Source organism: Xylocopa sonorina, chromosome 12 (assembly GCF_050948175.1).
Source record: "Xylocopa sonorina isolate GNS202 chromosome 12, iyXylSono1_principal, whole genome shotgun sequence".
NCBI lineage: Eukaryota > Metazoa > Arthropoda > Insecta > Hymenoptera > Apidae > Xylocopa > Xylocopa sonorina.
In genome coordinates this window covers 8,161,886-8,188,862 of record NC_135204.1, presented here as the reverse complement: position 1 = coordinate 8,188,862, position 26,977 = coordinate 8,161,886, and the positions used below count along the sequence as shown (strand labels likewise).

The 26,977-nt window shown below is 38.4% G+C and overlaps 6 protein-coding genes across 7 annotated transcripts; 4 read left to right on the top strand and 2 right to left on the bottom strand.

The window, feature by feature from the left end:
• Positions 1-8,136: 8,136 nt before the first annotated feature.
• Thoc7 (THO complex subunit 7) lies at positions 8,137-9,052 on the top strand. The gene is made up of 3 exons (XM_076905594.1): positions 8,137-8,242; positions 8,314-8,738; positions 8,817-9,052. The coding sequence occupies exons 1-3, from the start codon at positions 8,233-8,235 to the stop codon at positions 8,997-8,999; spliced, it is 618 nt and encodes a 205-aa protein (XP_076761709.1). The 5' UTR covers positions 8,137-8,232; the 3' UTR covers positions 9,000-9,052.
• A 30-nt stretch (positions 9,053-9,082) lies between these two features.
• LOC143429799 (putative RNA/DNA demethylase ALKBH6) lies at positions 9,083-10,292 on the bottom strand. The gene is made up of 5 exons (XM_076905593.1): positions 10,173-10,292; positions 9,923-10,099; positions 9,753-9,860; positions 9,571-9,669; positions 9,083-9,500 (listed from the first exon to the last, which is right to left on the bottom strand). The coding sequence occupies exons 1-5, from the start codon at positions 10,215-10,217 to the stop codon at positions 9,243-9,245; spliced, it is 687 nt and encodes a 228-aa protein (XP_076761708.1). The 5' UTR covers positions 10,218-10,292; the 3' UTR covers positions 9,083-9,242.
• A 397-nt stretch (positions 10,293-10,689) lies between these two features.
• On the top strand, positions 10,690-16,082 carry LOC143429786 (lisH domain-containing protein ARMC9). Its single transcript, XM_076905567.1, has 18 exons — positions 10,690-10,950; positions 11,011-11,184; positions 11,250-11,379; positions 11,461-11,516; positions 11,687-11,920; positions 11,990-12,216; positions 12,292-12,622; positions 12,717-12,890; positions 12,953-13,201; positions 13,266-13,577; positions 13,645-13,772; positions 13,839-13,920; positions 13,982-14,235; positions 14,325-14,454; positions 14,557-14,678; positions 15,160-15,227; positions 15,598-15,628; positions 15,822-16,082. Exons 1-18 carry the CDS (start codon positions 10,891-10,893, stop codon positions 15,937-15,939), a joined length of 2,880 nt encoding a protein of 959 aa, XP_076761682.1. The 5' UTR covers positions 10,690-10,890; the 3' UTR covers positions 15,940-16,082.
• Positions 16,083-16,216: 134 nt separating this feature from the next.
• LOC143429810 (uncharacterized) lies at positions 16,217-18,260 on the bottom strand. Its single transcript, XM_076905605.1, has 3 exons — positions 18,159-18,260; positions 17,796-17,850; positions 16,217-17,558 (listed from the first exon to the last, which is right to left on the bottom strand). The coding sequence occupies exons 1-3, from the start codon at positions 18,177-18,179 to the stop codon at positions 16,321-16,323; spliced, it is 1,314 nt and encodes a 437-aa protein (XP_076761720.1). The 5' UTR covers positions 18,180-18,260; the 3' UTR covers positions 16,217-16,320.
• A 3,673-nt stretch (positions 18,261-21,933) lies between these two features.
• Positions 21,934-24,072, top strand: LOC143429883 (C3 and PZP-like alpha-2-macroglobulin domain-containing protein 8). Of its 2 annotated transcripts, none has more exons than XM_076905716.1 (5): positions 21,934-22,169; positions 22,442-22,577; positions 22,648-22,772; positions 22,862-23,001; positions 23,126-24,072. In XM_076905716.1, the coding sequence occupies exons 3-5, from the start codon at positions 22,675-22,677 to the stop codon at positions 23,614-23,616; spliced, it is 729 nt and encodes a 242-aa protein (XP_076761831.1). In that variant the 5' UTR covers positions 21,934-22,169; positions 22,442-22,577; positions 22,648-22,674; the 3' UTR covers positions 23,617-24,072. The 2 variants fall into 2 exon arrangements, with proteins under 2 accessions (XP_076761831.1, XP_076761830.1); XM_076905715.1 differs by having other exon boundaries at positions 22,438-22,577.
• Positions 24,073-24,421: 349 nt separating this feature from the next.
• Positions 24,422-26,539, top strand: Rae1 (ribonucleic acid export 1). The gene is made up of 6 exons (XM_076905590.1): positions 24,422-24,833; positions 24,956-25,129; positions 25,221-25,292; positions 25,374-25,655; positions 25,757-25,951; positions 26,033-26,539. The coding sequence occupies exons 1-6, from the start codon at positions 24,576-24,578 to the stop codon at positions 26,117-26,119; spliced, it is 1,068 nt and encodes a 355-aa protein (XP_076761705.1). The 5' UTR covers positions 24,422-24,575; the 3' UTR covers positions 26,120-26,539.
• Positions 26,540-26,977: the final 438 nt, after the last annotated feature.

Sequence of the window (26,977 nt, the reverse complement as noted above, 5' to 3'; positions counted from 1 at the left end):
CGAACGATTCCACTTAAGAACTGTCTACTTACGTCCCAGTGAACTATGCCAATGAACGAATGAGAGGACCGAATTGGATTTTGTATATTCTGTAGATACGATAAACGTGAATGTGATATTTAACGTATTTAATAAGAATCTGACGTATAGATACACGAGGTGACTCTGGGGCGAGTCGATGAAAGTGTGGAAGCACCTTTAGCGAAAATTCTCCTAATAATTCAGAGGAAGAAAAATTCCAATTAATCGCTACGATATTGTTCTCACCCCTCTTCCTTTAAAAACCAAAATAAAAAGTTTCCCTCTTCGAATGAAAGGAATACTCCTCTGTTGTTAATTTAATAAAATGAAACTCTAGAAATTATTTGCGTCACGTACAAAATCCCAAGTCTACCATTCTCCAAACACCGTAGAACTTCGAATATCTCCCTACTGCTCTATATAAAAATATTCGTTTTCCTGGAATCAAATAAAAGAATGTATACATCGGGTCTTAAAGTTCATTTTCCTGTTAAAAATGAGAAAAAATTGCCAAAAATTCATCCGCTTGCCTCAAAATCGTCCAACGAGTAGGTATTGCACATTAAAAAACTCGAAGAAGGCAGAGACAAAAAAAATAGGAACGTAGACGTACACGAATAGTATGTATAACCGCCGGGAACGTATGGTTAGGAAGTGACCTAGGTTACCAACGAGGAGTCGAAAGTGGCGTTGCGAACCTCTCGACTTAAAGCGCACCTTTTTTTTCACGGCTACCAGTTTCAGTGTATCGATATCCGTGCGGTTGGATCTGATCTCTTTTTTTCTTTTCTTTTTTTTAATCGGAAAATCGAGGCTGCGTTCAATGAATTTCGCGAACTGGAATAATAGGATGAGCACGGTCAAAGGGCGGGTGTACACCGGTGTGCTAGTTAACTCGAGCATTCAACGTGTTACTGTACAGTATTTAGGTAAATTGCTAAGCGAACGAGGTAGAGACAATCTGTATAAAGTATTGTATAAATTATACATACGTATTATCTATCGCTTGTGTATTATATCTCTAATTTAATAAATGGAACACGTATTATGGTAATTATAAATGAACGTTGTGCGAGTTTTACAAACCCCTCCACACTTCTTTTCAGCGTATCTCTTTTTAATTTATCCTTCGAGAGGATCGAATCGAGGGAGAGAGCGACTACACAGATTGGTGAATCGAAGACGAAAATCACCAAGGCCATCAGGAGCATTGATAACGACATGCAAGGGGTCGTAATGAACGATGTACCACTGCGTACCAGGGAACGCATCAATCATAAAGGAAGACACTTGAATGACGTGATTTTTGATAGATCAGCCTGCAATCAAGTCCAACTGACTCTGACACTCTCTCTTGCTCTAAATAACGAATTAATAATTTATACAAAAACTTTAAGGTAACGATAAAAAAGATATTAGAATACTCACGACTGTCTCCTCGCCACGACTAAACGAAGACCTAGTTCAACCGAAAGAACGACGTCTCCTCGCGCGCACCAGCCCAATCGGAAAGGTAATAACGCTCAAGGAAAGCGCGCGGGTTTTCCTAACTGGTATCGATTTCGAATACGAATAGCCGGGTGATTAATGTTACGAGAGTTTTCGTGAGTCATAAAGTAACCGTTTCACTGTGAGAAAGAGAGGTCCTCGCGCCTCCTCCCGCAACCTCGAGGAACGGGAAACGACGCGAGGCGACGGGAGGGGGCGAGAGCAGGGACGGGGAGGCATTGGCAGTGTAAATTTATCGCGGTGTTAAGCCGTTAATATTTGCGCTCGCAGGCATTAAATCAATGAAAAATATTCTAATTGGAATATGAAAAAAGTTGGCACGCCGTGACAGAGGGTGCCGATGCCAATTGGGAATGAAGTGGGAGGTTGGGCGGCCTCCCGCCTCGGCAGCGCCGTTACAGAATAGAATATAAATTATCTTAACGAGAGCCGTGCAAAGAAAAATGGCGAAAAGTTTTTTCCTACCCGGCTACCAAGACCCCGGGTCTCGCGATTCGCCGTGTATTGACCTATAGATCCCCTGCCACCGGGTACAAAGCAAGTTTACTAATTTCCCGAATCGCAGTTGGCTTGTTGGCTTCCATTAACGCCACGTGATGTACTTACGACAGCGGAAAAATGTATCGCGAGACGCTGCCCCGCTAATTGCGCCCCTATAATTTATGTAACGCGTCTCGTGGCAACCAGAACTGTAGCTACTTTCAACGTTCGACAGTGACGCGATGAGTTTCTCCGCCACTTTATTGGAGCGATAAGTCTAACACCTACGAGCAATGTGACGGTAAGTCAGTTGCGTCAATTATTCTCGATCGAGTCTAATTTCGATCAATCCCACAATTTGTTCTGAATTAAGTTGCGTTTAAACGAGACATCATTCGTTCCACTCTTATCATCGTCACCATCCATGCTCGAACGGATAAACCAACCAAGAAGAAGGATCGCGTGACTCGATAGATCTACTACGCGGGCAAAGAGTTGGGAATTTGGGTATTAGGGGATGACGATTGGTAACTGGAGGATTTCGAAGAACGTTGGCACGCGTGAAGGTAAAAGCCATCGAGCTAAACCTCCCACCGCTTGTCCCCCCCCCCCCCCCCCCCCTCTCCCTCCTACCTACATCGTGACTCGACGATTTCCAACGTGGATCGACCGATCGAAGATCCGAACTGCCAATAATTTCCCTTCCAGCCGACCGGCTGACACGAAATCCCAGGTTTTACTTCGAATACCGCATTGATTAACTTATCTAATCTAATTTAAATGCGAACGGTGCGGAGGGGACGGAGGGTGGGGCAGTGAGCGGGTTGAGTGAGGAACACAGACAAAGGGGATGAAACGGTCGGTTTGTGTCTCTCGCTCGCACTTTTCGTTCCGGAGACTGCGGGGGATGAACCCTTGTGGTGTAACCACTGTGATACTACACGCAAAGAGAGAGAGAGAGAGAGAGAGAGAGAGAGGCGAGGGGAACATTAAGCGCGATAGTGAGCGCCAGGCAAGGAACGAGACAAAGAGAAAAATGGGGATTCGAGAGAATGTAAGGGTGAAGTGTTCGAATCCGAGGCGAGAGTGAACGAGAAAAGGAAGATGCGTAGAACGTATACGTACAGGTTGTTTCACAATTGCAAGTCACTAAATCGTATTACTATAATCGATAAGAACATTTTCTACTTCGAGAATGAAAAGAACAGAACAAGATCAGACACGCGTTTATCAGTGAGAAATGAATGTTCCTATCATCGTCCCCTACTAGTTTCCGGTCCATTGGCCGGTAGATCTGAAACGATCCGTACCAGGCAAGGGTGCGAGAAGGGAAGAAGACATCGAGAAAGGAGATGGCAGAGGGTGGCGGAGAGCGGTTGCACGAGATAATGAGAGAAGCGAGGGTGAAACAAAATGAAGCGATCTAGTATGGGCGGGTCGTAGGAGCAGTAATACGAACAGGGTTGTACCGTGTTGAGTAAGGCGAGTTAGGGCATACAAACCGCTGTGTAACGTATCAAATCGAGTGCTGAATCCCGGATTAAATCGGCGCCGGGAACGAAACACACCGGTGGGGTTGAAAAGAGGCGAAGCCGAGGCGAAGAGGCGGCTGGGCGGCTTGGGGTTAGGCGAACGACATCGCCGTAGAACGCCTGCGAAGACGTGGGAATCCCACGTAGGTACAATTTTGACTAACGCTAACGTCCGCGCGAATGGGAGACACGGACGGGCCCCGGGTATCGTTCCCGTTTAATTTTATTCGCTGTAAACGCCGCCAGAGGGACGTTGAACAGGGATATGATACGTTTGAGGCGGGATGCGCGTTGCATGAATAAGATGGCTTTTGGTTTTTTCGGGATTCCCACTGGATTTGCTGGCTTTCGACTTTTTTTTATGAATATTAATTGCCGTGGGACGTGACGCGCGTTTAATTTCTACTCGCATAGTGGAATACGCATTCAGGAATTATTACCGGATTATAAGGATCGTGTAGTAGGGTGTCGCGTACGTCGCGATTAGTTACGGTACACGCGTATTCTAATTGTGGACAGCCATACGCTTTTTGGGGGCTACGTGTTCTTCTCACAATAATGAGAGAGAGAGAGAGAGCGCGCGATATTTCTCCGCCAGAGAATAACGCGTGATTGACAGTACAATAATAACGGCGATTACGACAATATTGAAGCACCGGCTGACTTTGTTACCGAGCACAACTGGGGGATTTCCCCTCTGATCCTCGGACACCCTAACCGCCCTTAACTTACTGCATTAGTTTCGCAAATTGAAGAATTCCGGCTTCATTCCCACTCTCTCGTTCTCCAAGCGTTCAAGCACGAACTTATTGCATGAATACAATATTAGAACGCGGATTTTCAATAATCCTCTGCACGTGTTGCAACAAACGTCGATAAACATCGCTACGTAGGATCTCGAAAAAAAGAGTATCACTTCTTCCTTCTATAAAACCTGACGTTCCTGTTTTACTGTTTCACCAATCTCTGGAAAAACGAAGTAACTTCGATGGAATTTCGTCGACTATTCAGAAAGTTTCGCGATGAACCTACAAAAAGAGGAAGAACAATATCGGTTTACCTTTCCTAGTAGCCTACGTCTCAAAATATCGTAACACGACTCCCCATACTCTATTTATCATCCGACTACTCATCTGCTGACTTGTTATTAAATTAATCCTTCGTTTAGTCAAATTGATGCATTGATATCATAGAGCACTCATAACTCACGGCACCCTTTCCAACGCGATTAGTATATACACGCTCGCCGTTTTCACGCGCGACCCCTGATTCAACCAACCGAGGGGGCTCCTCTATACTCTGCAATTCCCTATTTGCGCCGATGCAGAACTCCACTATTTATTAACATCATTACTTATCATTTCAACCACTCGTGCATCACGATGACGTCACAGAGACAAACGCATCGACGAGCACGAGACGCGTGAAGCTTCGTCTAATGGTCGCTAACGGCGGTTCGATCGGTGTCTAATGAGATCAGCTCGTCTTTCCGATCAGCGAATCTATGATACAGACTCTTCACCAGCTTTAGAAACGCAGCGTGTTTGTTACAGATGCACCTTTTGCTTTCTATACAACATTGCGACTATATAACTGATATATTTGGATATCGTCGACATTAAAGATATTTACCATTTCGCGTGTCATATGATTTTGAAATACATACCGTTTCCTGTACTTGAATATTCATGCGACGTATTACGGGTTAATAATTAACCATCGATGCTGGGGAGAAAAGAGGGGAGCGATTAATTTTTGGAGATACGGTCAAAAAAAAAAAAGAAATAAAAAACGGAGCATACCTCTAACAACGGAAGCCTGCTAGCGAATGTTTATCATCGAAAAGTTTGATTCGATCGATCACGGAACGACAGAGCGGGCTCGCACCGAAATCACTGCGGGCCCGCGTAATTAGTATACGCGATAGAGACGTTGATGGCCGTGGAGGTTTTATTTTTTTCCCGTCTCCTCGACGGTAGCCCGTTTTCAATTTGAATCGCGATTAATCTGACCGAATAATCTTACCGTATATTTCGCGCGGTCCTCCCGATATTCGTTTGAGGGCATTTTTTAAAACTAAACGTTTCACTTTATCGTGCCGCGCAGCAATTAATAATAACACGCAATCGGGGCGTATCTTTTATAACCTTTCGGAGTATAAATCGCGAAATTCTGGAATTATCAGCCGGGCCGGAATGAAAGGCTATTTCCGTCGCGCGGAATCACGGGCAATATTTTACGTGGGATTGGGGTTGAACGCGGACACATCGACGTTTGATATTTTTATGCAGTGGCGCCACCGCGGAGAGATTTACGAGGCAGATATGCGATCACAAAATGTCCGACACTAAATCAAACATGTTGCATCGGAAAACATCAGAAATTATTATTGGGACTTTTATGGGATCGACGGGAGCGAAAGGAACGTACAATGTAACTCGCCGCGCCGTTTCATTGCGAGTATCTTTGCGGCCGATCTATCGCTAAATAAATCACGATATATTAAGGCCCTCTGTTTCCTTCGCTTTTTATACCTCCTCCAAGTGTTATGGCTGCTTATTGAACCGCGCGTTATACGCCTCTATTGCCGCCGTCGATGTTACAGTAACAACAATGCGAATCGCTTATTTACTACCGAAATTAAGATGGCACTCGCGCTGCGTTGCATTTCATGATTTACCCCTTGCGTTTATCACGGGCAATATAAATTTCATTGTTACATTTTTTTCTTTTTTTTTTTTTTTTTTGCCAAAAGAGTTCTCCCATAAATCCCCCAATGTATCTTGTCAACAAATCGTTAATCACTCTTAATAAAAAGTAAAGAAAAATAAATTTTTACTACAAATGATACTATAAATTTGTACACTGTACGACAGGGAATATGATTTATAAATGTTTCTATCCGTCATTCGAATTCATATGAAGCAGAGAATCTTAATTATAGATACGACCGCGGTCGTTGGTCTATTGACACATAAAAATAACATAAATCTCATTGTACAATATTAATGATAATTAAAAGCATACCTTTCAGGTAGAGTGCGCTATGGTACAGTGAAGATCAATCTTGTTTGTCGGTAAATCAGTTCTAGTCGGGAATAGATCCCATAGGATAACAGATCCATGGAAAATAACTCGTTACATTGTTAACGTTAACACCTGTAAAAAAGAAAAAAAAAAAGAAAAATTACCAAATATGTCCATTTCCATTTCTTCTGGATACATGTGTATTTAAACAAACGCGTGACGTTGTGTGATAATTGTCAGAAAGATTATGAACAATTGAACGCACATGCAAATTTGCAAAAATCTGGCAGTTCAGCTCAATGGAATAAGATCTGCCATACTAAAGCCGTTCTCATACTACTAATGAAGGAACACAAGTTTTGCCTCCCTCCTCCAAACCCCTGCCACGTCCGCGGCCCTTTCATTCTTTATCCTCAGAAGAAATAAAGGCAGAGCTGTAACAGTGGAATGATTAATATCCAGCTGACAGTTTGTGAAACGGGCAGCCAATAAACGGGATAAAAATACTGGTGAAAAATAGCGCGCTCATTAGGGGTACAGTGACATCTGCGACTGCTGCGTCGAAAGTCTTCGAGGAGCACGGAGGAAAGGTTCTTGGACGGAGGGGACAAAGAAGACAGGTTTATTAAAGTAATGGCGGATCATTTTAATATTCCAATGGAAGCGCCGTTGCATTCGCTGACTTGCGGAACTTCACTTTTTTTCTTCACACGAGTGCCATTATTACCCTCTCTCCTCTAATCTTCGTTAAACCTGCAAATTTCACGTAATTAGAAAGGGATAACGAATAGAGATTATCTATAACAGCAAGTTTAAAGAAGCTATAAATATTGCCTCAACAACACAACTTTGTCACAGTAACAGCACTGTAATGTTACTTGCGCCGCGTAGCCATCTATATTTCCCGCTTTAGAGGTGAGAGAGAGAAAGCTATATAAGAAAGCTATAAGAAAGAGTGAGAGAGATGATAGGACCTTACGCTGGAACCCGTGGCGCCATCTCTGTGAAAAGTGCTCAAACTGGTCGCACATAATTATCGACAGCGAAGTGAACTACTGAAGAACTACTAGCGCCATCTCTGAGGAAAGCACTGAAACTAATTACCGACCAGTTTCAGCGCTCCTCCAAGAGATGGCGCTAGTAGTTCTTCAGTAGTTCACTTCGCTGTCGATAACGCTGTGCGACCAGTTTGAGCACTTTTTACAGAGATGGCGCCAGGGGTTCTCGCAAAATGTAGGTATCATTTGTCTCACTCTTTCTTATAGCTTTGTTATATATCTTTCTCTCTCTTACCTCTAAAGCGGGAAATATCAAATAAATTACAGAACCGTCAGATCTCAACAGAACGTCTAATGTTTTAGAATATAGTTAAAGAACTTCCTCAAATTGTCGTAGTTGAACAGTAAACTTATGCTTCACACACTGTTACCCATTCTCTTCTTTATCAATTTTTAAATTAAGGGAGAGAGGACAGAAAATATGTTTAATTTCGTAGATGGCAGCACACTACGTGTAGTGCCAAACAGTACACAATGCGCCGAGTTCGAAGTACTGGTTTGTTGAGCAATAATTTCTGCAATAAATATTAGCAAAACAAGTAAAAAACTTGTATAATTGTTTAACGTATTATTTCCTGTATCTACGTTCTTTTTTATACTAAGAGATGTCTGACGGTAAGTCGGTTATTATATGACATAAATATAACCTATTATAATACTAAATCATAAATTTTTATAATTCACAGAAGAAGTCATACGTCGTAGATTGCTGATAGATGGTGATGGAACTGGTGATGATCGTCGAATAAACATGCTTTTGAAATCATTTATAAAATGGGCGAATAGTCCAGAAGTAGATAATACGCTACACGAAAGAATGTTATCCCAACTGGCTCAGTGTGAATTTGCTCAACGAAAGTCTAGGCTGGTCTCGAACATGAGTCAAGAGGAGCTGAAGAGTTACGAACAGTTATCGAAGGAGATTGAGATTCAAATAGAAGAGGCTAAGAAAGATATAGAAAAGACAAAAGCAGAGCTTCAGGATGCGAAACGTGTGAGAAAAAATAGAATCGAGTATGATGTATTGGCTAAAGTTATAAATGAACAACCAGACAGAGTAGAAACTAATTTGAAGCTTGCTACATTGCGCGAAGAATTAGGCAAGTTAAAGGTAAAGTATTACCACATAATAATTTTAGAAGACCATATTTTTTTACTGTGAAATTAAAATGTAATTTTTGGTATTTAGGAAAAATCTGAACAGTTGGAACACAAATTGGGAATGAGACGTAAACAGTTTCACGTTTTAATATCGTCGATACATTCCTTGCAAGCGATGTTAGACGAGTGTGATGAAGAAATAATGGATGTGAGTTTAGAAAATTATGAGGACACAAGTACTTCAACACCTATTAAGTCTGATACAGCCTAAACTGAATTTTGTAAATAAATATTTGTATATTTCATATATGTTAAATGTACCAATGCAACCTGCCTTCCTATTTTATGTGAAAAATTTACCTATCTTTAGAATTGGTAGATTGGAGAGAACAATGGAAATTATCAATGGTTAATATCATTAATTTTCTTAAATATTGCAAATTAAATATAAAACAACAAAAGAGCTACTTGTTTAATAATTTTAAACCTTAAAAAATATGTACACAAAAATATATTACCCAATTCTTAATTTTAATTTACTAGTTTTTGGAACATGCCTGATAGTCAGAGACAATCTTGTCCCCCGTTTCAACGATTCTCCTTCCGAAAATTGTTCGCCACATATACTCAAGTTTTTGACCGTCGATTTTGAAATAATGTCCGTATCTTTCTCCGCGATTGAATGCAAATAATTATGATACAAATCTCCTTGTAGGATAAACAAACTTCGACGCTCTAAGAGTAAACTGAACTCTAAATTAGGATTATGTTGCTGAAACCAAATTTTACAAGTCACTGAAACTTGAACATAAAGAATGCACTAATTTAATCATGGTTATTACCTCTGTAATATCCAGTCGTTTATAAAAATCTAAAGATGTGTGAGAACCACAACTAATAGTTGTGACAATAGGATGAAAAAGCGGACCATCCGAGTGTGGCTGAAAACCAAATTAAGATATCGAGTTACATCTTCTTTTCTACTTGTACATATTTTGTATTTTACTTCAATTAATAACTATACCATAATCCCTTGGCCAGGTAAATATTCATTGATTAACACATGATTGGGCAACTTTTCCTTCTCGAATACATTGCAGGATATAACTTTATCTACGTATCTCTGAAGCCACTGAAAATCGATCACTTCAGTAATATTTCTAAACACCTACAGTTTAATTACAAGATACTCACACTTGGTATTTTTTCTGCAATCATACCTTTCGGATGCGGAATGCCACCCCAATTTTGTAGTCTTCGGTGACTTAATTGCGTCCATTTTGGTAGAGGAGCGCCATTAACATGTTTTATTATCTCATTCTCTTCTTCTTGTGTAATAAAGTTTGGAATATAAATAGCTAAATCAGGCACCTGTAATGAAACACAATGTTACATTAATAAAAATAAAACATAACCTGCAAGCAATAAATGCGCCAAAACAAACCTCTGGAATCACATTTTCGCAAAATTTACGTTTGTGCTCTTCCATTTTGTAGTAAATGCAATAAAATACTTAAAAATTGTTTATAATATACTCAATCACTGAGATTTATCACTTCTAAAAGAAACCGCGAATATTTCTGAACTTTACTTTCAAACACAGACGAGCTTACACGATGTACTTTACTTTGTAAACAAAATGTATTATTTTCAGAAAAATAAATGTTTATTTCAAATTTGTTAATTTCATTAATGTTTCTTTAAAAATCTATATTTACAGTTATCATGTGGATATTATAACCACATGTTTACAGAATTAATTGAGAAGCCTTCGTTCTTCAATTTTTCGAATTTCTAGCGCGTTCAGATCTCAGAGACGTTTTAACCAAAAGCATTTAATAATTAAACCGTATTTTCTCTTACTAAAATGCTCTACGCTCCATAACGTAACAAATTAAGAGCTCTTTTTTTCTATATAAGGAAGTATTTCACGTTTTGCGTTTCGTATAATATTAAACATTATTATTTTCATCCGTACATGCAAACGGAAATTCAATAAACCGCGGTTAGAAATGCGTTTGCGTAGAAAATCAATTTTATGGAAGGGAACATCCCTCGCGCAACTGTATGTAAAATACAAGCCCTTAAATATAGCAACGTAAAACAATCTTCACCCCCGTAATGTTGTCAGCTTTATTAATTTAAATAAACAGCGAAGAAAAATGGATGTTAATCGGACAGTAGACCAAACAGAAAATAAAGACTTGAAACTCGTTCATCAGGTATACACGTTATATTTGATATGAATTTTGCGTACGTAAAATATAAAAAAAATGTTGCAGTTCCTTATAGACCACAACTTCGAAAATACGGCCGATGCGTTGATGGTAGAAGCTACGATCAAGGGTTTTAAAAGTTTCAAAAAAGATTTAAAATCCGCGGATGAGATTTATGAAAATTATTATGAGCAATTAATGCTAAGCTGTAAAACTGGGGACTGGAGGACATTCTTTAAAGTATGATCGAAATACATTTCCTTTTTTAGTACATGAATATCCATTAAACAAGAAATAATGTTTAGATATGGAATTTGCTAGTACCCGAAGATGTTAAACAAACGAAAACTTGTAAAATTTTAATGTTACACCTATACGTCTATTTCGCAATGTTTTCCAAACATACATTACTGTTACACTGGCACAAAAGGAAAGGTAAAATAGTAAACACTTATAAAACTAATGTAAATTAAATATTTTAAGTTTGTGGTAATTTATTCTTCTGCAATTGTTTAGATAAAACACAACCCGAGGAAGGTGACTGTAAATCACAAGATTCTGAGTACGATGAAGTAATTTCGCTCAGTCATCTCTAAGCATTTTTTTTTTCAATTTATGTCACTTTTACTGTGTTTGTTTCCAAATTATGCACTTTGTTACAACTCTTTTAATTTTAATAATGTTAAATAATTAAGTCAAAAAATGCTCCGGTAATAACTGATTTAACATTAACAACATACAGAATTTTATGACTGAGATAGAGAAGAATATGAATGACAGCATGCAAGAGTTATGGAAATTTCTAAATACGACAGGTAAAGAATTGGAGAACGACGCTGAATTGAAACCGTACTTTGCATTGCCTTTTATTGAAGACCCATATGCAGAACCATTTCTTTCAAAAGTATACGAAAAAGGTTGGATAGACAGATTAACAGAAAATCTACAACTCTTTCTCAAAAAGTACAAGCAACAAGTAAGCGGGACACTATTAAAAATAATTGGTCACAAATATCTAAAATATTTTACAAATTATACTTTTAAGAGCTTTAGCAATGCAAGATCAAAAGAAGAAAATCCAGATAAATTCCCTTCAAACTATTCATTCTTAATAGAAGGATTAAAAAAGGATACAAATACCAAGAAGACAGTTAAGAACAACAATATACCAATTATACCAAATGATAGGAACATTCCAATATTTTTAGAAGATGTTGAGCCAGAAGAACGATATAATTTATGTGATGGGACAAAATATACGCGAAAGTCAAAGTGAGAATTACGTTTTAAATATTTCTAGCATTTTTAAGATCATGATCTGTATTACAAATGTCTGTCCTTTTGTAGAAGTGTACAGACTATGTCACTGAATTCTTCAGAAGAAGAAATATACTCTACCCACTTTACCAAAAAGAACAAAAAATTAATGCAGTGCATCCAAGAGTTGGCAGTAGCAAAATCACAATTATGCACTGTTCATTCTAATTATGAAAAGTTAAAAGGAAGGTTTCACAAACTGCACACTGATTATCATAAACTGATGAGCATTGCAGGAGTATTAACAACAGGCTTGGAAGATTTAGCAAAAGGGCAAGCAATTGACTTTCAAGACATTCTGGAAACTTGCATAAAAATCTTTCCAGACTTGTTTAATCAAAATATAAAGGACAATTCGCATGTATGTAGTAAAAGCTCTACATGTATCTCAAAATGTTAGATTAGTTATTTTTAGATACTCATACTATATTTTTCAATTTGTTATACATTTATAGTACTCCTCAGAATTACTATCAGATAAATCTCATTCCAACTTGAAAGATGTTGAAAATTCCCAATTATATGATACATTCATACCACCAAAATTATTGGATTTCAAGAAAATTAAGTTACATTTAATCAATGGCAGCATCAAGACGAAATTGTTCCTTTTGCAAGCATTACGAAGGGTAAGAAAATATCAATATTTTCTCAAAACTTCATCCTACAGTTCACTACATAATGTTTTCAGAAAATAACTTCGAGTCAACCAGGGGAAAGAGATGAAACGGTGCATGAGTATATAAGCAAAGATTTGCTAGGACTTCACAGCCAAATCGCCAGTTATAAAGGCAAATCCATCCTGCCTTACTTATTAACACCACAAAACGTAATCATACCACATCCTTTACAACAATCGATCACAAGATTGCTAAATGCTTTAGCATCTTTCAGATGTGGAAGAGATTATTTATCCTTCGATTCTACCGTTGTTGATATGGTATTGATACCAATACATTATTTTTTAACTTTATAATAGTGTAATGAATAGATAAACATTTTAGGTATTCAAGTGCCTCAATAGTATGTCTGATAATAACATAGATACTTTGACTTGCAACATGATGATTGCAATGCTGCAAAAATTGTCTCTACGCAAACAACAAAGGATCTATATGATAGAAAACGGACTGGTAGAATGGTTGATTCATCACTTGCACGATCAGTGCCGCGTTATGGATTCTTACCGATTGGAATATGCTACAGCTCTTTTGATGAATTTATCGCTACATCAAACGGCTCAAAAAAGAGCCTCAACGATGGCGCCACTGCTTGTTTCAACGTTAATTGAATTGCTCTTAATGGATCATGCATCGGTATAAAATTATTTCCCACATTTTCTACAGTTATTTACGAATAATTACTATGTTACATTTGTGCCAGGCATTACAGTACATTAACGGGACCTTAAATAATTTCTTAACAAATCATACGATTAACGAGGAAGCAAAAAAAATAAAATTTGCATCCATCATAGAAGAGTACAGTAAATATAAAACCGGCGAAATGAGGTAAAATACTTTTTAACACGTTAAATAATACTTTTATTGCTCAGAATAAAAGTATTTTGATCACAGGGAACACTTGGATCATATTCTAAAGATACACAGACGTGAAATTACTATCAAAACAGAAAATGAAATGGTAGACAACGACAGTGTAAGTAATAATTAGACTGCAAATTTTATTTCTTCAATACAGTAAAATAAGGTTCTTTCAGGAGGAGTTTGATGTACTGGAAAGTCAGCTAGAAGAGAATGACCCTGTGAAAAACAATTATAGGGAATTGTGCGGGGAATTATTGCTAGCATCATGTTATACAATTTTACCAAAGACAATACATGAAAACGAAGTAATTTCGAATGTACCATCTTTTACGCTATATAAAACAGGAACCACAGACTTACCTGTGCAAAGTAACGAAGTCAAAAATTCAAATGCTGAATCAATGCCGCAAGAAGTCATTCCACCCAGGTACTAAGCATAGAATATCAATTATACTTCTAAAAAATTTACATCCATACATCTCATTAAAATTATACAAATTTCCTGCATACTCCAAGAAAATTAGCACACGAAAATGTTACACGAAATAAGAATAACATTACGGTAGTGCAAAATTTGGTTCAGAAAGTAATATCATATCCAAAATCGCAATCAGGTGTAATTAAACTCGGGTGTGCTTCGACTAAGGTATACATATATCCAATGTCTTAAATACCAAATGTCAGAATTGGCAACAAATTAAATGTCGAATAACAATTTCCAATAAACATTGATGAAATATTCTTTAAGGATCGGCAAAATTCTAAACGACAAATTACGAACGATCGATGGAGATCGAAAGACACTAAAACTTCCGCGAAAAAGACATATAACGAGAGTGCTACGTATATCTATGAGAATCATACTTCAAAGTTTGTTATATTTATTATGTTTCTGTTTATGGTGGCTAAGTCAGTGCTGGAACATTGTTTACTCTCGCTACGAACTACGTGCATTTATTGCTTATTCGTTACGATCGCATATTTCCAATTAACACGTATATACGTTGGTTTAAAGGATAGAAAACTGAATTATGTTACTAATATACCTTTTCTTTTCGAAGCAACAGGCTGTCTGCTGCGTATCTCGCATAATGTGTCCATGGCGCGTGTTACTCTATCACTGCGATGTAAACATACCAGCGGTCGCGCCAGGACTGACGCAGTCACCGCCAGGTGACGCGCACACCTTGGAGAAATTCTATAATGGCGGCGAATATTCAATTTTCGAACATATATATTCTGAATTTCTTTCTTGAATTTTTATCATCTTCTTGATGTTTCTCCTTGGTGTGGGGCGATTATACGATACGATGATAATGTCACGAGATATTGAAATGAATTCTTTTTACAGGGATAGCAGCAAAACGACTCTAGCATCTTCAGTATTTCTGGAGAACGGAAGTGAAGCTAACTCAACAGGTAAGAACTTTGTACGAGTTAATACTTCTCGTCGATTCCATTGGGTGCATCTGAAAGAAAGAAAAGATTGTTAGTAAGTTGGTTAATGTTGTTTACGAATTTCTAAACTCGTATTGGTTCCAATACGATCGACAAGCGAGATATATCGTAAACGCGGCGCAGTGAAAGCCTTGTAACTTTCTCTGAAACGTGTGTTTGATCTTGATCTCGGGAAAATTGGAGCAAGCGAATGAAAGTAATGAAGTCCTAGCGTGGTGTTAGCCGTATTTATAGAACGTATAATCTATTAAAATTCCATGAAACGTATCCAAACGAGATTCTGAATTTATAACTTTATTTTCCACTTATATGGGAATTTTTTTATTTCCAGTAATGGAGAAACTAAGCAGCATAGCGTCACTGTGAGTCGGGATTTCGATGTGATACAAGCGCACCGTGTGACTTTAGTTATGCTTAGTTACGCACGATTGTACACCTTTTATACTTAAATTTACACCTTTTGAATAAATTACATATTTTGTTTATTGTGTTGCAGTATTGAGATTTTTCTTTGGAACAGATCGATTGTCGTTCGAAATTGTACTTTTCTTATAGGGGCATGGACGACAGCAACAAAGCCACATACGATAATGTTTCATGGACGAAGGAGGTAGAACCTGACACAGAAGAGGCATTTCTAGCCAAGCCAAAACTCGCACGAACTCCTCCATAATGCGAATCGCATCTCAACTCTTCATTAGTTGCACTATCTAGTCCCACCTACGTATATTAGCTATATACATAAGTACAGTCATACATAATGCGTTCAAAGCAATAAAATATAAACTAATGAAGAAAGCAATTTCAGGTATCTTGGATAAATGTAATACACACATATATATATAAAATAGAAATTTGGATCGGATCACTATGACTCTGCGTCAGTAGTTAAGGATTACAAGAGGTACATGTATCCATCTGATTTTCGCGATTTTATTTTAAACAACAAATAGAAACAATAATATATTTAATTAACATTAAATACTTCATACAATAAATATATACAAAACGTAGTGTAACGTGTTGTCATCACGTCAGATTCCCTGAAAAGCTATCAGTAATAACCGGAGTGTGCACTGGCGTGTCTAGGTACGTAAGTACTACTGCTTCGATATCTTCGAAGCAATGGGGCCTCGGCGTAACTGTTGCCGCCGTAACTACTATGCAAGCTCGACTGGTAACCTACGGGAGGACTGCTATGATACGAACTTACAAAGCTCGGTTTGCTTTTGTAATCGCCGATAAGTTTACTGAGATACGAGGGCCCAGGCCCGGGAATATAAGGCTGGCTGCTGTAACTGCTCGGCCTGCCCTCTTTAACGGCAATCAATTTCCCACTGCCTTTACCATAATTGCTCAACAAGTATTCAACGTCTTGCTCCTTGGAGAGGTAGTTCAGACCTCCACTGGGAGCATAGTCGTTCGTATACTTACTGTACTTGTTGAATTTCCCGGAGCTATAAGCACCGGGTGATCCACGAACGCCACTATAGGGACTGCTCCCGGAATTGGACAAGAACGTGGGGGAGGGATAGTCGCGAACCATGCTCCCGTGATTGCCTCGCACATAACGGGTCTCTGGGTGCGGGGAGTACATGTCGCTCGTATACTTGTGCCCCCCTCCCGTCCCAAAGGTAGCATCCTTAGACTTTACATACGGGTAATCGACGTTTGGGCTATTGAAGAGACTGGAGACTTCTCTGTTGAAGGTCTGCTCGGTGCTATCCATGTATCCCGCGCCATGAGACGTGTGACTCCTGAAGCTGTCGCTAGGATATTCTCCTCTAAAGGAAGATCCCTCTGTACCCAGCTCAGGGTAACTTCCAGTGCTGGAAGCTCCTGGCAAGTTATCAGAATATCTCATGTAGGAGGGTTTCGTGTGTTTGCTGGTGGTAATTGAACTGAAATCAGAGTCCGCTTGATCGCTGCCTTGTGTATAGGCCTCGAACGTGGAATCCCCGTTGCTGTTCGCGCTTGCATAGCTGTCGAAGTTCGTCTGGGCGGCGTTGCTTACGAAATAAGGACTCGAGGCAAGATTTTCACGGCCGCTAGTGGAATAGCTCGAGAAGGTGCCGCTATGAGAACTGCTTGGAGAAAATCCGCTGTATGAGTTGCTCCTTAGACTTTCTTCGAGGTTTCCTTGGCTCCTGCTGTTGGTCAACGCATGTCCACCGCTTCCGCCGCTATAAAAATCCGTGCTTTCTCTGTGACCTTCTTTGCCAGCCATATAGGTACCGCCGATGAGGTTGCTGTTGTACTCGAAACCATTGTTCTCCCCGCCGATGGAATAGCCTGAAACAAATGTAGATAAGTTAGATGGGATGAGAGACGAATAAAGAAGATATTTTAAAATTATTTGCAATGTAGTAGTCGTAGCTAAAAAAATTAATAATGTATAAATCTAATTCTCATTAAAAATTTACAGATGGGATGATAGGAAATTGGAGACAATATTTTAATTTCTGTAGAAACACGCGATTTATTTCTGCTACGCCTTTTAATGAGGAAGCACAAGTGATGCATACGTACTGTTAACCTGCGGTTCTGCTCGAGCCAGCAGGATGCAGCCGAGGATAACTGCACTCTAAAAGTGGAACAGTTTCACCATAAATTAATAATCACCTTTTAGCAGTCAATAATCTCTCTATTTAAATCGCTATACACTATCAAATGGTTTTAGTAATCAACAATAAGTTACAAACTTTAAAAGTTCCAAAAGATATAGTACACTCTTCTAGTTCCGATAAGAAGGGATCAAAAATCTCAAACGAGAAAAAAATAAGGAATTTACAATAGAATAAATCAATTTGACTAGAATTTCATTAGATTATAGTTAATATTTTATGCGTCACAGTTTCACCAGAATTATTTTACAATTAATACAGTACTCACGAGCGAAATGATTTTCGCCATTACAAAAGGGTGGTTCTGCAAAAGGTACTCGATTATTTACACAAGCGGCCAAGTCTCTTCAGGCTAATTGAAACAACACACATACTGACACGCGAATCGGCTCCTTACCGTTTTATACTCCTAGGAATCCCTCCTCGCTCACAAAAAGGTAAAAGCGATCTTGATGTGCACATACTGATAGGACATTGGTTGGTACCATAGCCATACAGAGCAGGGAGAAAGAGTCAACCTGATTTAACTCTTCACTTTTACAGGGAAAGCAATGGGCCAGCCCGTGTACTACTGACTATGCAGTGAACTATGAGGAGCGTGACCTACCTACCCGTAATTAGACTTTTTAATAGATACAGGAAAGTGTCCCTTTCATGGAATGTAATGTCCATTTCGAAATGTAGCAATGACCTTACGCGTATTATACATGATCCTTGGACCATTTTAAAGCACAGGTTGGTTCATATTCGTCACATTCTTTACTTTCCTTTTCCAACGAAGTACATACTTTTCAAAAATCAATTGTATTATGATTATTATTTTGGATAAGCATTTTTTATTAATGAAAATTATGCTGACCTTCTCAGTTAACGAATACCCAAGAAAATGGAATACTGCAGCATACAGGATACTCTAACTTTGTTCAAAAAAACATGAGACACCTGGAACTCGAAACATGTAGCGCATATAAATTGTGAGATTATGCACAATTTAGCTGACCTAGATTTTAATGTCTTCTTAATGGATCACGCAAGAATAAGAAATTAATTAACACGAAATTAATAGGAATTAATAAGTTAGAAATACTTCAGAGGCATCAATTACTTTTGTTTCCTGAATTCACACGGGACATTGCGCGCATACGAGTGCTCTGTCTGAGGACAGTAATTTAATCAGAACATCTTGCCTCTAATTGCAGGCTATTGCGCACAGCGTGGCCTATGTTTTCGCTTACGGTTAATTACTATTAACGGATTGCTTGGTTCGCGTGTGACGCTGCACAGACCTCGTGATCTTCGGCTTAATTAGCTCAATCGAGAGGCAGCCAGTGGATCGCGATGCTTTCGTAAAGATGTTGCCCCGATTTCTATGCATTACCATTGCCAAGGTTAACAGATATTTGTTACGGTGGGTGGATAACTTTCCTCCAGCGAGAAAGGAAGCCGCGTTACGTCTTATTGCGAATTACCATCATTTCCACTAATGACAATCTTCATGTTACTCATTATACGTTCAGTTACCTTGCGTCGTTCATTTTCCAACATTTTTCCGATTTAGATTCATGTAAATATCGATAATAGAAACGTAATTGGAAAGAATAGAAATTTTGTGAAAATTCGAAACACTAAATATAAAAAGCATTTAAGCAACAACTGTCTCTTAATGTTTTCCTTATTGTTTTACGCAGACGCCCCGGAAAATGTGGCAGAGTTTAATAACTAGAGCGTGAAATGGCGTTTAATGAAGATAGATGAAGAGTTGAATAACCGTTGCACAAGATCATTGTTGCAACGACACTTAAGGCGTTCTCACGCAATGTCCGCAGAGGCAAGATAAACGCGAGTCAAGGTAAAACCTCTGGGTTTGGGCACAGACATGGAAAATGCTCGGGGATATCTTTCTCTAGGGAACGAAATTCGTAAACATCGAAATGAACGGTTCGCTCGGTTTACAACCCGCATAAAACGCACGAGTACCTTGAATACAAATCACCTTTCGTACGAAGAAAGAAAGAAAGTTTCTCTCGAAGCTCCCTTCGAAGGCCACGGTGAATCCTGTTCGATAACTTTGATCTAATTGAATCTCAAGTGTAGGATATCACCTTGTAGCACACTGTGATTCACTAAGGAAGTAACAAATTATTCATTCCTTTGGTGTTTTTTCTAAAAAGCTCAGACTTCAATGTCTTATTTGTTTGTTACAGGTAATCGTTTGCAAAGAGGCCAAGTTGTTTGTCTACGCGGCGAACAAGTAGGAAACAAGTCACGTCGAAGAAAGAAGATAGCATAGATCACTTTGATCCCTTCCTAATGCGGGGACTGATTCTCTCACCAACTTGATTGTTATGCAAACACGCTTCAACAAACGGACTTTCTCTCATGCGTGAATAATTCGTATTAATTAGCAAATGTTACAAGGTGCATCGAGCAATTGAAATGTAATTTTTGGACAATCTGGAGGAAAAGGTTCTCAAAGGCTAATCGACCAAGTAGCAAAGTACAGTCAGTTGATTTAATTATAATTCCTTATATGCCATATGAACAGTAATTTAAACGATATCGACACGCTCCTCGTCAGGCATCATTTGTAATGCAAGTATACGGATGTTTTGCAAAAGTATTCCAACGTTTCACCAGCATTGCAACAAACTCAATTAAAGATCCGATGACGCGCTGGATTTGACGAAGAGAAACGCATTTCTTTAATAAATAACATCTGAAGGTACAAAGGCTGACCAGCACTGTAAGAGTTATCCCTCTTTTCAACCAAAATGACTATCTTCTTTGAGACAAGATGTTCAATTGCGATATGTAATGTATCGTTTGTTAATGTATCGTTTTAATGCTTTTAGATAGCGAAGATAAAGGTGAAATATTCACGGCAAAAAGGAAACTTGAAACCGTGACCCAAAAGTTATGAGACGGCTATATGTATATAGATCGCAATAGAATGGTCGCACGCTGCGTTCTGACATGAAAACCGGAATGACACCGCTGCATCCTTGTCATTATCTTTTGCAATGCTTTCTACTTTCCGCACGCATGTATGCAAAAGTATTCATTTGAAACGTGCATTGACCGTCACCGTCGATCGGCAGAATTCATTAATGACAATGACCCAAGACGCTCGTCGGCCATTTCAATGATTCGAAAATGATACGAACAATCTATTTGTTCGCTTTTCGCCGGGAAACGTCGAAAGGAAAGGGACAATTTCGGAGATGTTAGGAAGAAAAAATAAGAGTGAAAGTTGCAAGTCGTGCTCTTCAGAACCACCGTATTGGTTTCTCTGGTACTACTAAACGCTAGTCAACTTTTCTTTCTACGAAACAACATTGTAATAGCAACATTTAGGTGCCCCGTTGACACAGTTTCCCATTCCGAGCAGAAGAGACGTCTCTGCATTTAAGTACAAATTGCCATTTTCTAAGAGGCCGTTAAGTAGCCATGAAATGGTAAAAGTCATATGTGCGTAACAACGCAGAAGAAAGTAAAATGAAAATGGAAAGTGAACGCTAAACTAATTCCAAGCGGGCGCTCCTTTGATGTCGTTGCATGTAGAACATCGTGACTTCTGTGAACCGCACGAAACGCGGGTACATCGCATTGAATATTTATTGAGTACCGTTAGTCGGTAATATTAAACTTAACGGCAAGCAAAACTGAGATCGAGCGAAGAATAAAATACGCTTTCTGTACAGAATCGAAGGAGCAAAATTCCAATAAAAAAAAGTGTAACATATTCGATAAACAAAAAGCAAGGTACAAAAAAGTATGTTACACTTTTCCGTGAAATTTTTCTAGTGTGAAAGTAACGAAGTAGCACTGGCGATACCAGTTCTACTCCACATGCTTGATGTATCCTAAGCGCAAGGACGAATTGGCCTCGAATCGACAATGTACCTAACATTAGTGTTCGATTTTCGTGGTAATGAGTAGGAATCGATCAAAATTTTCTCATTTTCCCGCCGTTAAATTTGAATCTATGCCAGCAAGATCGTTATATGCGCTACGCATGCTTGCTGTGCTCTGGGAGACCGCCAATTAAAGGAAAGGTTCAACCGTTTTCATTAAAGTCGTATGTGTGCGAGCGTGTTTAACCGAAGATGTGATAAATTCCCTGTTTTGCGATGACATTTTACGGAAAACCTAACCGCAACAACAAACTGCGAGATACAAACGTAGTCGTGCACATACGATCCTCTAATCTTAAGTACAACCGGTGTGTCAGCCGATAACGGGAATTTGTTTTGAAATTAACCAACGACTATGGCTTTTAGTGAGTACATAAATGCACTGGATAAAACGTAAATGTCAGCACGTGGATTTCGTGTGACGTATTTCTTGCTCATAAAACATTCACTCTCGGCAGGCTAAATATTATTTATTATTCCACTTTTCTTAACCTACTGAAAAATCGCTTAATCGAATTGGGTTCTAACCCTCCAAAAGATGGATGCGTTGCGGTTCTGAAACGCAATGTATCCGATATAAAATTTGAAAATCACAATATGGCGTATTTTATTGAGATTTTGATATCTTCCCAGTTAGGATTATCACACCGGACAGCTCGGAATATCGTTATTTCCCAATTACAAAATCTCGTCTTAGGCTAAGCGTACAGACTGCCCATGATGCCAGAATTTCTCTGCGTACACATTTGGGTGGAGACTCAAATGTATACGAGGTATGTCTAAATTTTGTTCAAAGGTACGCATCAATAAGCGTATCGATTCTAACAATATGTGTATCGATAGATCATCATCGGTGGATGGGGGAACACAATGTCAGTAATAAGGAGGAATAACGAAGATCATAATGTGGCAGAGGCGGAAACGAGAAACATATTGGGTGCTCAGCACATGTGCAATATCTGGATACAGTAAGAAATTCGACTGTTTGCTTAAAGGAGAGATATTTAGGCCGAACTGCAAGAAAAATGCGATTATTTGATTATTACAATAATTCTAGATGGTCCTGTGATGGAACATTAAATATTGGTCGTCAGAATGGGGAAGTGTTTTTATCGTACAAAGATAGGAATCCATTTGTGATAAATTACATCGGGGTGAGCACAGCATGGGGTGCAACTGGTGAATTCTTGATAGAAGGTATATCTGAAAAATGCTATGAGTCATATGTCACTATGCCAGATGAGTCATAGTGTGTCACAATTTCATTATAAGTTTCATCATACACTTTCACAGATGGATAATGTTAATTTTCTATTTCCAGAATCACCGTGCACTTCTGCAGTTATCAGACAACAATTAGTAGATACATCTCATTTATGGATAGACTACAACGAATCGTGTGGTCTTCCACAAAATGCTGTGTCGGCCTCGGAAGACGGCTTGTACATAGGTCGTGCCCACCATAGGGACTCGCTCACGCCCGGAGGAATTAGAAACAATGTTTGTACAATCGCGTGGGGTGGGGCATCCCACGACAAAAAAGATTTCCAAGTATTATGCGGAAAAGACGTGAACTGGGTAAAATCGTGGGAGGGCAGCGTCCCGTTGTACGCGCTTCCCGCTGGCGAATCCGAAGACGGTTATGCCCTGTTCATTGGTAGAGTTTTACATGACGGTGTGTACCATATAGGAAAGATACAGCCGAATCATCAGATATGTTATATACCCGTGGACGGACAAGAAGAGCCATATATCGATTACGAGACTTTGGTCATTTGTGATTACTACGTTGCGGAATATATTGGTAGATAAAATGTTTCACACCTGCGGGAAATTATTTATTTTTCTTACGAGAGTATCAAGTATTTTTTTATGCTGTACAAACGCTAGTAATAATTCTGGCTCTACCGATCTACCTAATGGGAAATAATGACACCGTATCACCAACTTTAGTGGGCAAAGCCCTTCGTTTAGATAGCTACAACACAATTCTGTTAGCGACTAAGCGGGGCTAGAGTTATTGCTCGCGTTTACATGTATGTACGTGTTTATACGCTGGAGGCTAACTGAACGGGACTAACGAGCATAAATTTTAAGAATTATAAATGATATTATGATGGTATTAAAGAATCATGTTCCAAGATTTACCTTGTGGTAATCTACTTTCGTGTTTGTACATATTTACGTAATACTATACTTTGTGCTAAACTTATCTTAGGACATTCTTGTTTCATTGTAAGCTTCCATTAAATTATTTTGATAAACGTATCGAACCAGTTCTCACCGATAACAGTATACCATTTGTAAAGAGAAATTGACTTAACACTGCTGTACATTTAATATTATTATCCTATTAATTGGAGAGAAATGTAATACACTGTTGTAATATAACATCAAATGCATAATAAAAACGATTGTTTAATTACCGCCTCATAATTACTAGAAGACAAATGAGCTTATATAGTTGAATTCTAGCACCTACGATACCAACTCTACGCATCTAAACTCTATATAGGAACATTTTTATCGTCAACCTTGCACAACCGACACTTTCCACTTTTTCCATTTCGTAGCCAAAATTCACGTTCGCCATTACTTCTATGTACTTCGTGACTAGAGAATTATTTTTTTTCCAATGCCCGATACGCAAATAACACGAATGCGTGAGTTCTCGAATGTTTGTCGTGCATATTACGCGTGCGGTAACGGTGTCTCTGTTGACAACGTTATTTCACATTAAATAGCAGTGAACGAGACAAAATCGATGAAAGATGTTCAACCAAACGGGAGGTCTTCGAACCGGCACGTCGAGCAGTTATAATCCGATGCAAGATTTCGAGGTTGTCTCTCCGCCGGACGATTCTGTTTCCAGCCTAGCATTTAGTCCTGCTTCCATTCCTCAAAATTTCCTCGTTGCCGGCTCTTGGGATTGTAATGTCCGTTGCTGGGAAGTCGAACAGTCCGGTAAAACGGTCCCAAAATCGATGCAGTCCATGGCAGCTCCGATCCTCGATGTCTGTTGGAGCGATGTAAGTTCTTGGAGAATGATCATAACAATAATCATAACAATAATCGTAACACATGTTCCCGATGAGCGATGTTGTTTAGATGAATGATTAATTTCTCATTGATTTTTGTCTCTGAAAAATAGGATGGGACGAAGGTATTTATGGCGTCCTGCGACAAAACGGCAAAATGTTGGGACTTAGCCTCGAATCAGTGTATTCAGGTAGCAGCGCACGATGCGCCTATAAAAACTTGTCATTGGATCAAAGCGAGCACGTACGCATGTCTTATGACGGGCTCTTGGGACAAAACCTTGAGAGTAAATGTTTATTTTTATTGTTCGTAACCAGTTTGGCTGGTACCAGAATCAGAAATTATGCGTACATGTTTAACAATGAATTATTTTGTAGTTTTGGGATCTACGAAGCCCTAAGCCAGCAATGACTATAAACTTAATCGAGAGGTGTTACTGTGCAGATGTTGTGAGTGTATTCTCGTATCATTGTATTCGTAGTTGAAATTATTTTGAAAATTGTTACTAATATCTGATTTGATTGCTGTAGGACTATCCTATGGCAGTAGTAGGAACTGCCGGACGTGGATTGACTGTTTATCAATTGGAAGGCACCCCCAGAGAGTTTAAAACAGTGGAGTTAAGTCTGAAGTATCAGTATCGATGTGTCGCGATTTTCAGGGACAAGAAGAAAGTCCCGACTGGTTTTGCAATTGGCAGTACAGAGGGTCGAGTGGCCATCCATCATTTGAATTTAAGTACAAAAGAGAACTTCACTTTCAAGTGTCACAGAACAAATGGAACACCTAATGGATATCAAGATATCTATGCAGTTAGTATGATTTTAATCAAGAAGTGTGGCTGTAATAATTTTCAAGTCTTGTAATTGACTACGACATGACCAGTTAACAAGTTATATTTTTTTACACCCAGGTAAACGATATTGCATTTCACCCAGTTCATGGTACCGTTGCTACTGTTGGAAGCGATGGTACATTCGGTTTTTGGGATAAGGATGCAAGAACAAAACTGAAATCTTCAGAACCAATGGAACAACCAATTACTAAATGTTGTTTCAATCATAATGGACAAATATTTGCGTATGCCGTATCTTATGATTGGTCGAAGGTAATTTTCTATTATTTTTTTCGCTTAATTTATATCGTAATTGATAGTTTCGCGTAAAATGGAAATTGTTTGTCATTTTAGGGTCACGAGTATTATAATCCAGCCAAGAAGAATTACATATTCCTTAGACCATGCTTTGAAGAACTAAAACCAAAAGCCTCGTCATAAGACTAAGGGAACATCATCTAAATCAGGCTAAAAAGTTTCTGAATTCCGTGATGCGTTTTTAAGATAATAGGTTTTATAATTACAATTGCAGAATATACTTGTTTACATTAATAAATTATAACTTTCCTATCTTTCTTTCATTTTAGTTACACAGGATTTCCATTGTTACTTCGATTAAAAGATAAACTGTAAATAATTCCCGATATACAATACAATTGTTGTTTATAAATTTTTCGTGTATATTTTTAACTATTTTTTTCTCACACAAGCTCATTGTACAAAGATGTATATACATGCAAGAAGAGTCTTGTTACCTCTTTTTTTCACGAGTGTAGAAATGTAAAAAAATAATTCCAGTAAAAACCCTTTTACGATATCCCGAAACTGACACGAAAATTAAACTATTTCCTTTCATTTTAATCTAGCGCTTTTGTTAAAGTAAAAATGTGAATCCAATTGGACATTTTAAAATGAACATTCAATACGTGGTACAGCCAATTAAAGAAATAAAAAAAAGACTGGAATCGAATATTACTCGAAACAAAAATATAAATGAAATACATTTTTGTTTCCTTATTAATCGCCGAAGTTCATTATAGTCCACCAAAAATTAAAAGAAAAAAAAAATACAATCATATACTTTCATTGCCGTGTAAAACGATCGACAAAAAAGTATTTAAAAAGATGAGTACATCTCTCAAACGCGAATAAATCATTCTTCTATTATCCGACTCGTATAATTCTTACGATACTCTTTCGTACTTTACTTATATGTATGCAATAGTTACGTGTTTTAACGTTCATTAAAGTACTACGCTAACAAGGTGTCCTCGTATAATCAGAAAATTAAAAAAAATT

Excerpts from the sequence above, each read along its gene's own strand:
- Thoc7 (XM_076905594.1), top strand. Across the intron at positions 8,739-8,816 it reads AAGAATTAGGCAAGTTAAAG|GAAAAATCTGAACAGTTGGA; the intron begins GTAAAGTATTAC and ends TTTGGTATTTAG.
- LOC143429810 (XM_076905605.1), bottom strand. The coding sequence starts at position 18,179 with ATGGCGAAAATCATTTCGCTC. Across the intron at positions 17,851-18,158 it reads TGGCGAAAATCATTTCGCTC|AGTGCAGTTATCCTCGGCTG; the intron begins GTGAGTACTGTA and ends TTCCACTTTTAG. Across the intron at positions 17,559-17,795 it reads AGCAGAACCGCAGGTTAACA|GCTATTCCATCGGCGGGGAG; the intron begins GTACGTATGCAT and ends CATTTGTTTCAG.
- LOC143429799 (XM_076905593.1), bottom strand. The coding sequence starts at position 10,217 with ATGGAAGAGCACAAACGTAAATTTTGCGAAAATGTGATTCCAGAG. Across the intron at positions 10,100-10,172 it reads GCGAAAATGTGATTCCAGAG|GTGCCTGATTTAGCTATTTA; the intron begins GTTTGTTTTGGC and ends GTTTCATTACAG. Across the intron at positions 9,501-9,570 it reads AACGACTGGATATTACAGAG|CAACATAATCCTAATTTAGA; the intron begins GTAATAACCATG and ends ATTTGGTTTCAG.
- Rae1 (XM_076905590.1), top strand. The coding sequence starts at position 24,576 with ATGTTCAACCAAACGGGAGGTCTTCGAACCGGCACGTCGAGCAGTTAT. Across the intron at positions 25,293-25,373 it reads GGTGTTACTGTGCAGATGTT|GACTATCCTATGGCAGTAGT; the intron begins GTGAGTGTATTC and ends TGATTGCTGTAG. Across the intron at positions 25,656-25,756 it reads GATATCAAGATATCTATGCA|GTAAACGATATTGCATTTCA; the intron begins GTTAGTATGATT and ends TTTTACACCCAG.
- LOC143429786 (XM_076905567.1), top strand. The coding sequence starts at position 10,891 with ATGGATGTTAATCGGACAGTAGACCAAACAGAAAATAAAGACTTGAAA. Across the intron at positions 14,236-14,324 it reads CAAGAAGTCATTCCACCCAG|AAAATTAGCACACGAAAATG; the intron begins GTACTAAGCATA and ends GCATACTCCAAG. Across the intron at positions 15,228-15,597 it reads AAGTGAAGCTAACTCAACAG|TAATGGAGAAACTAAGCAGC; the intron begins GTAAGAACTTTG and ends TTTTATTTCCAG.
- LOC143429883 (XM_076905715.1), top strand. Across the intron at positions 22,773-22,861 it reads ATGTGCAATATCTGGATACA|ATGGTCCTGTGATGGAACAT; the intron begins GTAAGAAATTCG and ends CAATAATTCTAG. Across the intron at positions 23,002-23,125 it reads TGGTGAATTCTTGATAGAAG|AATCACCGTGCACTTCTGCA; the intron begins GTATATCTGAAA and ends TTCTATTTCCAG.